Source organism: Centroberyx affinis, unplaced genomic scaffold, assembly GCF_046629955.1.
Source record: "Centroberyx affinis isolate AG114_WGS23_722 - 3 ecotype Tasmania unplaced genomic scaffold, CSIRO-AGI_Caff_v1 ptg003010l_1, whole genome shotgun sequence".
Lineage (NCBI taxonomy): Eukaryota > Metazoa > Chordata > Actinopteri > Beryciformes > Berycidae > Centroberyx > Centroberyx affinis.
In genome coordinates this window covers 186,140-196,643 of record NW_027281110.1, presented here as the reverse complement: position 1 = coordinate 196,643, position 10,504 = coordinate 186,140, and the positions used below count along the sequence as shown (strand labels likewise).

Below are 10,504 nucleotides of genomic sequence, written 5' to 3'. Positions count from 1 at the left end.
TATTTTTTTTTTTTTTTTTTGTTCAGAATGGATGTTGTTTGTATTGTGGTGATCACTGAGTGGAACTGAAAGGTTACCCACTTTTTAAAAAAAATTATACATCACTGAACTTGACATTGTTATGAACGGCAAATTATTTACATAGGTTCCGCGAGCCTAAACTCCGCCCTCGTGCTTAAAAAAGAGAACCAGAAGCCCGGTGACGTCGTTACGGTTACGGTTGGTGGGGGATTGACACTCTCCGAAGAAAAGAAATGGCGATGCTTGGAGGATTTAGCTCTGCACAGCAAAAGAAAAATGTCTCTGATGGAAGCGGCGACGTGACAGAATTTGTCTGTCCAGTCTGTCTCGAAATTTTCGACAGTCCCGTAACAACACAATGCGGACATACGTGAGTATTTGCTTTTCTTCGACCGTCTTCCTATCATTAACCCACATCTACTAACAGCGATGTAATGGTACGAGGTAAACTGTGAAAAAAAGCTTGCTTATAAACATGTCGTGCCCTAAAAAACCGGCCATGTGTAGGTCTACATTGTATTATTAGACAATATTTCTGTTTCGTTTACTTAGTACAGTTAGCAAAACCAAAACCAGCTTGCTAAATCAGTTTCAGTTTTGTTTACATCAAAGAAGGGGCCTCACTTGGGAGTTGTAGTTTAAGGCTCTATCGCGTTTAGGCATGTCAACATTCAAAAGGACTACAAGTCCCTGCGCCCTCTTGAGGTGGGGACTTTCCATAGGAGCTTCAGGAAGTGATTTCGAGCCAGGAGCCAACTGAGCTAACAAGGATGTTTCAGCAGATTACGGCCACCGTTTTATGATGTCAGATAGTACATTTTACTGCCGGTCTATAAAAAATTGTACAAAGCTTTCCCTTTTGGTTTAGAGTCCAAGTCAGAACCCATTACAGTCACAGTAACTGATTGCCCTACCTCTCCTCTCTGACTACAAGCCTTCCTTCATCACCTCATCTCTTCACCTATCTACTCTCAGGTTCTGCCAGAGTTGTCTGCAGGAGTGTTTGCGTCCCCAGAAGCCTGTGTGTGCAGTATGTAGGGCAGCGCTGGGCCACTGGACTAAAGCTACTGAGCTAGACGCCCTCATCCACTCATCTGTGGCGGCTTGCAAGGGATGCGCGGCTCAGGTATGGTGGATGACAGTCTAAAAGCTGAAATAAGGACTCTGCATGACCTGTGTTCTTTTGTTGTCCATTAGATATGGAAACACGCAGGGCTTTAGATGGACCACTTCCTTGCACAAGGCAACCGTGGGTCTCAATACATCATATCTGCACACACAAATTTTACAAGCACACTTTGATTTGAGTCTGTAAATCATATGCACTCAAACAGCATAAACAGCTCTACAGTTCTTCCTCATTTCAACTTTACTCTCTATGCTCAAGCAAGTAGAAGAACTTAAATTGAATATGTGAGGGAATATTTGTATGGATTTGATCGTGCAGTAGAAACTGTTGATGTTGTGCGTTGTGTCCCACCGCTCTCTCAGGTGGGCCTTTCCCAGATGAGAGGCCACACAGCTGCCTGTTCTAAATACCAGGAGTACATTGAGGAGGGAGTGAGGACTACTGCCCAGAGCCAGCCTGCCATCATCAGGTGAAATAGAGGGGCAATAAGGAAACCCAAGATATAATCCTAACATAACTTGACTGTTGGATAAAGGCTACACATAGTCTCCCATTTCTGAGGAACAAATATTGTGAGAATACTGTGAGGGGGGGGGGGGAAAGTCAGCAGTGTGAAGAAGACATATTGTGATGTTCCTTTCTTTCCTACAGTCCAGTGCCAAATCGCTACACCTTCACCTGCCCTTACTGCAACTGCCAGAACCTCGATCAGGATGGCCTGGTCGAACACTGCACTACCCAGCATGCTCGAGACACACGCCAAGTGGTAAGAAGTCCATCTTACAGTGTAATCCCACCATGCTTCCATGAGTTTACCCAAAACATAAGTAACACATGGTTCCACACATTCCTCGGATGGTTCCATAGTTAGTAAATTGTGCATAAATGCTTTGTTACTCTCGTTTTGGATCTGTCTAGGTGTGCCCTATCTGTGCCTCAATGCCTTGGGGGGACCCAAACTACAGGAGTGCTGACTTTTTCCAGCACCTGAAGATTAGGCACACCTTTTCCTATGACACCTTTGTCGTAAGTAAAGACCCTAAACAATATCTGTAGTCCAGGGTTGGGGCCATTCATGAATTGAGAATGCATGGTAAATTCCAATTCAGTTCCTGGAGTTGGAATTGGAATTGCACCCAGCTCTAAGGAGCTCTAAGGAGCTGGGTGCAAATACATTCAATCATAATGTATGTATTACAATATCATGTTATGATATTCAGTATTTATAATATATAACACTATGTGTAATATCAGATATGTGGTACGAAAAAACAAAACTACATGGAATTTCACAGAATTTCTTTGAAATAAATAACATTTCCTGAAATTCCAATTCAATTCCAGTTCTGTGTCCTGTAGGTTTTTTCAAATTCCAATTCCTCAGTTGAACTGGAATTGATGAGTTCATTCATGAATTGACGCCAAACCTGCTGGAGTGTGATTTTTTTATTTATTTTTTTAATTATTAATCAGTAAACCTGCCAGTTCTGTTCTCTCACTCCATCCCACCCATGTCTCTTCAGGATTACTCCACAGATGAGCACACAATGATCCAGGAGGCTCTACAGCGCTCCCTCATGGAGAACTGAATCGTGAAGTGCAATCCACCAGAGGAGGAAGGGAGTAAAGGAGAGATTGTGATGCGGTGTCTTGAGAAGACGGCGCAAAGTACTGCATCATCATTCGGCCATCAAATGGATGGTGGTATAACCATGGGGAATCAGCTTCACAGGGAATTGGTATTGTAACTATAAATCTAGAGATTTATTATTCAGAAAATTAATCTCGCAATATGGTTAAAAAAAAAATAAAAAGCATAATGTGCTCTCTGATTTAGGAGTGATACAGTGTTACTGGTGTGATAATCTTGTATCTTCCCCCTAATGGAGCCTGTAGACTTGATAGTTTGTTGAATATCCACTAAACCATGTTTATTTGAACTGTTCATTCGTTGATGGCATTGTGTCATATAGCCAAAAAATTCCAAAGTTGTGTTTAAACTTCTACTGTCGTCAATACTTGATGTTATAAGAGGGTTCTACCACTAGGTGGCTAACTATTGCCAGAAATCCACAAACTTTACCCAGTGAAGTCTTTGCTAATTCATGTTAACGATAATATAAAGTACTCAAATGAGCGACTCTGCATGTTTATATGAAAAGCCACTGCATTTTTTTGGGTTTGTTTTTTTTGTAGTTTAATATGCAGATGGAAGCTCTCTATCTTCTAAGAGTTCATTTTTGTTTATGCTCTACATGTCTGGTTTAAGTGTAAGTGTGTGTGTGTGTGTGTGTGTGTGTGCGCATATGTGTGTGTGTGTGTGTGTATGTTTGTTTATGTTTTCATTTTTTCCCCCCAGAGATCTACTGCAAAGAATAAATAATATGAGGGTCAAACAAAGCCTGAGATGGCTGTTTTGCTTTATTTTAATGTTTCTCCCTTATGTCCTTGTGCCTGCTGGTAGATCTTTTTCCTGACTTCCAAAACCTCATAGGGCTAATATTTCAGCCAATTAAGTAAAATATGTGAGTATTAGGCCAACAGTACTTCATAATTGGTCAGTTCAGTGATTCTCATACTGTCATGTGGCAACAATTTACATCTTTTCGGCCATAGGAGGGCAGTAGAGTTCCATCATTCTGTGGCCATCCATCACATCCACTGGCCCTCACCAGCCTCCTGGCTCTGTTGCAAGACATAATTCAACACAGATTTCATTCTATAAATGTGCTTCCCTCAATGTGTTGTTCTTCAACCTGGGTTTTCAACAAGGCTGTGTTCAAACGCAGCATACAAAAACATGCCTGGTCTTTAGAAACTGAGCTTTCAGTGTGGGCATTTGTCATAGTTTTATGAAATAACCGCAACTACACTTTTAGACAGTTGATGACATGCGGCATTGAAATATGGTTTTAGATGTAACTTACTGTAGTGTATTTCTCATGCCCAGTGTCTCGGATGCCCCCTCCCAAAAAACCTCCATTCTCTTTTGCTGGCTTTCACATTTGTCAACATCGCTGCCAAGAATCCAGAGGAAAAATATCAACATAGTTAATTTTTATATGCTTCCAATAACTGGCAACATGTAAAGTAGGCAAGATTTTGGTGACAGGAAAATTTCAGTTTCACTCTGCTTGATTTTTATAAAATATTTTTATTTTAGATTTTAAAATTGTGAATTATGATTATTTTTATCTGTGTTGTTGGGTTATTTTGCATATAAAGTAAGTCAGTGATGTTTTTCATGTATTAATGGACATGTACTTGTCATAAATCATTCATATAGTACAAAGCTTTACAGTTTCATTGCATTCACGTCTTAACAATAACAATAACAATAATAATAATAATAATGGGTAAATAACATTATCCACACCCAGATGAAGTAGCGCTGGCTCAGAACCTGAATGCCTTTTCACACTGTCCATGGTGCCACTTAGGCCTATGTCGTGTTTTTTCTCTCCAATAAAATGTGTAATAATTTTGCATTTGCTTCTCATGTGTAATGACTGTTTTTTTCTTTTCTCAATATCTCTCTCATTCTCTTTTGTCAGCCTTACTGTCTGGGGTGCTAAATCCTGATAAATTAAAGCTCTTTAATTATTTAAACCCTGGCCCCAGAAATCAGGCTGAGTGATTTATACCTGTGTGTATGAGACGTGTGGGGGAAGAAACAACACTCACGGCTCTGATGGATGACCACAGAGTGTGTGTGTGTGTGTGTGAGTATGTGTGAGAGAGAGAGAGAGAGAGAAAGAGAGAGAGCAGTTTGGGGGAACGTAATGCGTAAGGTGCATCAGTCCAAACTCTGATTATGCTCAGCTGTCATTATAGGGCAAGGGGCTTAAAGTCTGTCATGGTGATTATTGAACAAAACTTATTGGCAGCCTTTCAACAACTCTTTGTTCACCTCTTCTAGAAATCAGGGCATCGCTGCATCACATCGACAACGATCCTGCCATGTGTTTTTGCATTTGTTGTATCGGTGCAAAGTTGATGATGAAACTAAGCCCTTCGGTGTACATTGTCCACAGGGAGAGAAAACCCTCTCATCTCTGTTCTTTCCTTTGTGTGCTTCTTGTGTCTGTAATTACTGTAGTTAAGTGATATTACTCTTTCTCACCTAGCTCTATGGAGAGTCTCACCCACCAAACTTCTTGATGTAGTCCCCCCTTTCTTCTCTTTTCTGCCCCCCCCCCCACCCGCCCGATCAGGTTTTTGCTCCTGGCAGATGGAGGAGAGATGTTAGCTGTGAAAGAACTAACGAGATACTCCAGTGCTTCTGGGCAGGAAGGAAGTGGAGCTGAAAACATGGCAGAGAGAAGTCTTTCTTGTCTGTTTGGTGGCGGAGCTAAAAAGGGAGAGGGGGGCCAAGGTGGGGAATAGGAATAGGAAGAAAGAGAGGAAAAAGGGAAGAGAAGTGAACACATTGAATAAAAATTTCATAAAGTTCAGCGTGTGGTTTCTTTGATGCGAGCAATAGATAGTGTGTGGAGTCTGCAGGCTCTGTAGAGGCAGCAATTAATGCTACACGCGCCCGCAGGCTCACTGCGAGAGGCGTGGGGACGCTGGCTTGTTTCAGAAGTGTGTCGCACCATCACTCTATACCCTAGACACGCTTCCACCTTCCTTTTGTTTTCCTTCAATGTATTGTAAACCTCTCCTTCCACCCAATTTTCTTGTGATGAAGGTACTTTGAAATTCAGCATCCCTGAACTTGTAGGTTCATGCCCCTCATTGGTTGTCTGGCCTGGTTATCACCAAGGCCATGGAAGAGTCTTAGGTAGGTCATATTATCTTAGCATAAGTTCAGTCTGCTGTTTATTAATGTTGTTGAAATTACGCACCTTGATTCATGAGCCAGGGCCTGGCAGAACCCACACCCTTAGAAAAAGGGAGACTCCACTCTCTTTGCACCACATGATTTTTGGCTCCAGTGTGAAGCTGTTTTCTTTTTCTCTTGATAATGGACCAGGTCCCTAAGGATGGTTTCCACCTAGGTTAGGCTATTTCACACCCATCCCACAGTGCATTGTGCCCAAATGTTTAGACAGGGAGAAAGAGGTGGGCGCACATTAGACTCTGGGACAGACCAGGAAGACTGACTGATATCCATCCAGGCAGCTTTCACATACCTGGTCCTTTCCAAGTAAGATCCAACTGAAAAAGTGCGTCTGCAACATTAACATTCTGTTTCGTAACATTCTGTGTGATACACACAAAGGGTGACAAGAGGTACAATCTCCTCAGATATATCCGTGCCTGGAAAGTTCTCTCCCTTCCTCTATCTCTCTTTAGTTTTGCTGAGGCAGGTATCTGTGGTGAGGTGTGGGGCGTGTGAGGGGAGCATTGGGAGTTTGTTCACCGTAAAATTCCTCAAAGTCAGGAGAAACAGGAAGAGCGGGAATCCTGCCACCCGGGCGCTCTGCAGCTCGGCAGGTTGGTCCTCTCAAATGTTTGAACAGAAAGTGCCAGTGGGCTTCCCCGACATCAATACTGGCTCTACACCGACTCCTCTTCCGCTTTTAAACTCTTAACAACCGACCCCCTACCCCAGCCAGACACACACACTTGTGTTGTTAGCCTAAGAGCAACGTGTCTTAACTTTGATTTAATAATGCCTACAACCAACTTGGCCCTGTATCAGCTTAAGTGAAACTTGCACATCTTGTGTGTGTGTACATGAGTATGTGTGCCTCTATTTTTGTAAATCCAAGCAAGGGGCTTTCAAGTTCCCATGAAGCTGCTGTTTCAACCTCTTGACTGCTGCTGCAGGAATGTTCTGGAAACTCCTTCAGTCTCGCCAGTTTTAGGAGCCACTCTGAAAGCTTGGAAAGTTCTCAAAATCACTGTTTCTGCAGAAATATTCTCCTGGAAGTGAAAATGAATATGAAACACATTGATATAACTATCAGGGGAATTGCTAATCATTGCTTCCTCATTTATTTATTTATTTGAAATCCGCACAGCCACTGTACTAATATTTGAAAGTTAAGCCCTCTAAGGTGTAAATGAAGGGGGGTAAGGTCCCTGGTGTGTGTGTGCGCGTGCACCCATGTGTGTGTGTGTGTGTGTGTGAGCACATGTGTGTACGTGTGTGCATTGGTGTGTGTGTGTTTGTCACAAAGGAATAGCAGGCCAAGTGAGGGGAATGGATCTAAATTTTACTCCCCCCGCTCTGTACCCCTATAGACCAACTAAGATGTGTGTGTGGAAGAGAGCTAGGCCCAAGGCTATTATTCTCCCATTAATTTTTCCATTTGAAATCAAGCCTCAACGGGCGTGCATGGGGGAATCAGAGGAGGGGGAGAGGACTAGAGTGGGGATAAGGTAGAAGGGCGGGGGGACAAATGGGGGTTGCAACAGCTTTAATGTCCAATAGGGGAGGCAATTTCACTTTCAAAAGAATCCTCATTATTCGTCAGACTGTCTCCCCTCTCTCCCCTCATTCTCCCTTGTCCCGGTGCTGCCCAAGGGAAAACTACCTCCCATTAAGACATTGTTTGATTTTTTTTTCTCTTGTCTTATAGCTACACAGCTATGAGAATACATGAGGACATCGTCAAAAATCCCAAACGCGTTTTGTACGTCTACTTTGACTGCTTAGTGGCTGTCAGAGAAATATGGTCCACTGTACTTTCCTTTAATGTCATCCTTATGTTTTCATCTGTCCATCTAACTCTCACTGACACACAGATACACACACACACACACACACACACACACACACAGACAATCCTGTAAATTCTCTCACTTCACCAGGCCATTCCTTTATCTTTACAAAAGAAGCAGCTTGCAAATATTTTAGAACACAAAGGACATCTTGTTATACATCTTGTTACATCTTTATAATCCTCAACACACGCACATTACAGTAGACCTGTTACCTTTCATCCCTCCATCCTACCTACCCACACAAACACACACCTCCTTTTCCCTCACACTTCCTCTTTTAGTCTCCTTCAATTTCAATCACTACTCTCCACCCTGTTTTTCCCCTCTTTCTTTGAAAAAGTGCCAGTGCTTGCTAATCTGTCAATCAGGTGTTGTCCTGTTGTGGCGATGATGGGGGTCCGTGACGGTGGGCCATAAACCTCCAGCAGCTCGGAGCGGCTCGCGGCGGCTCGATGATTAACCAGGCAGGTAGTGAGTCAAAGTGCTGACAGCAGAAACACACTGACAGCTGATTTGGAAGACAATGGTCCCGCTCCCTCTACTTAACTTGTCACGGCAGTCAAAGCACCTTCTCCATTAACTTCTGACGCATCTGGAAAGATGGAGGGAAACACTCATTCACAACATCGCACCCAGGGATATTTGGCCATGCTCACACACACAAACACACACGCACGGATAAACACCCCTATTTTTTTTTTTATGCCTGCACTATCAAAACAATAATCCTGTCCATAAATTATTATCCATCAATCCATCAGTTGAAGAATATTGACTTTATAAATCATTAATTCTAAAAAGCAAAAGGCAGCACAAAATGTAGGGATGGAATTGAACCTGATCTAACCTGTTTTTGGTCTGAGAAATACTGATTTACTGCCTTAATGTTTCATCAGAGGTCCAAAGTATACTGTTAAGTCTGTCACAGCTTGAAAATGAATAGCAAAGCGTGAAATGATAAGTAATTTGTTATTGTGGTTACGATATTACTGTGACTGGCTTATGGGAAACATCATGAGATCTTTTAACAGGATACATCCAGTTGTCATCTCAGTAAAGGCCATTATTACAGTTTGGTGTCAGAAATAGCTCACCAAACGTCTTGTCTCTCAGATTAATAGTCCAACGCTTCCCAATTATTAACCGCCCCTGCAGTGTGCCATTCATATTCAAAGCTATTTGCCTCCCTCTACTTCCTGTGCTTTGTGGAGCCGGGCACTGTTTGTGTCTTTACAGGAGGGAACGGACGACGCAGGCAGATCTGTCAATCAAACAGCAGCGCCCCCCCCCCCCCCCCCCCCAACCACCAGCCTTGCCCAGTGGCTGCCCAAAGACAGCCATCCATACACCTCCACTGGCTCCGGTCCCTCCTCAGCTCAATGAGTAACTAACCTGCAGGTATTGAATCAAACTGCTGACAAGCACGAGGAGGGGAGTGTCTGGGTGGGGAGATGGGGGCTGTGTAGGTGGATGGATAGAGAGGGAGGGAAGGAGGGAGGGAGGGAAGATGACAATAGCATCATTTCACAGCCCACCTTGGTGATGTAACCTTTTGCTTTGTAAAGAAAGATGGGTCCCTTTTTCCGTCCCCGTTTTCCTTTTTTCCCCCACATCCCCCCCTCCTTCTCTCTAAGTGGCAGTCTTTGATGGGCTGTCCCTCTCTCTCATCTTGTCGTCTTAGACAGACGAGTGCTGTCAGCGCTGCCATCACTGCCCAGCTAAACATTAACGACTCCCTTGCCTGGCGAGTGTCGGAGGGGCAGGGGAGAGGTGAAAGGGGGATGCCTCTGGACAAAACCAGGGATGAAAAGGAGAAGTGATGGCTCTATCTGCCTGACAGATTCCCTTTTGTCTCCCTGAACTTGCGTATATGTATGTGTGCCATCAGCAGATTCTTGGCTTGACGTGACGGTTTTATTGCCCTGTTTTTCCTCCCCTCTGAAGAGATGGACCTCTTTGTATTCCCATTGCCCCTTATCCTTCCTGCTAGCATTTCTGACATTCCTTCAAGTATCTGTGCATGCATGTGTGTGTGTGTGTGTGTGTGTGTGTGTGTGTGTGTGTGTGAGTGAGTGCTTGTGTTTGCATGCAAGCATGTGCACGCTTGTATGTGTATACAGGCGTGTGTATTTATGTGTACAGGCACTTGTTTGTACGTTTGTGTGTGCTTCCTTCATATTCTCACGTGCATGTCTTGGAGAGAGCATCCTGGACTTTGATGTTGGCAGCAGTGATGGCGGTGACGGCAGGTCACAGGGAAGAGCCATCCCAGAGGGACGGATAGTGAGAGGAGAAGAGGATGGAGCGAGGCGAGGAGGGGAGGAGAAGAGGGGAAAAGCTGAACGGAGGGAAAGGCCACCACTAGTGGAAGTGGGTGAAGAGTCAAAGTGGCCTGTGAGAGTGATCCTCTTTCGGGAAATATACAGTGGAACCATCGGTCAGTCTATGCGAGGATTGATACACGGCTTTGCGTGATAATCGTGTTTTGTCCGGTGAAACAGCTGTCTTCTAGGATGTTTGTTGTTTGTATCTCTCCATCGTTTTCCTCCCTACCCCTCAATAACTCACAGTCACTTTTTCTTACTTTTACTGGTCTCTGTCCCTCTCTCTCTCTCTCTCTCTGTGTTGTCACTCAGGCATATGGCCTCTTTCCCCTGCTCTCTTTTGAATTATTAACTC

The 10,504-nt window shown here is 43.7% G+C and overlaps 1 protein-coding gene across 1 annotated transcript; it reads left to right on the top strand.

Annotated features, from left to right (window-relative positions):
- The first annotated feature begins 194 nt into the window (after positions 1-194).
- rnf114 (ring finger protein 114) lies at positions 195-4,636 on the top strand. The gene is made up of 6 exons (XM_071537285.1): positions 195-391; positions 997-1,147; positions 1,513-1,619; positions 1,802-1,916; positions 2,069-2,176; positions 2,674-4,636. The coding sequence occupies exons 1-6, from the start codon at positions 255-257 to the stop codon at positions 2,737-2,739; spliced, it is 684 nt and encodes a 227-aa protein (XP_071393386.1). The 5' UTR covers positions 195-254; the 3' UTR covers positions 2,740-4,636.
- The last annotated feature ends 5,868 nt before the right edge of the window (positions 4,637-10,504 follow it).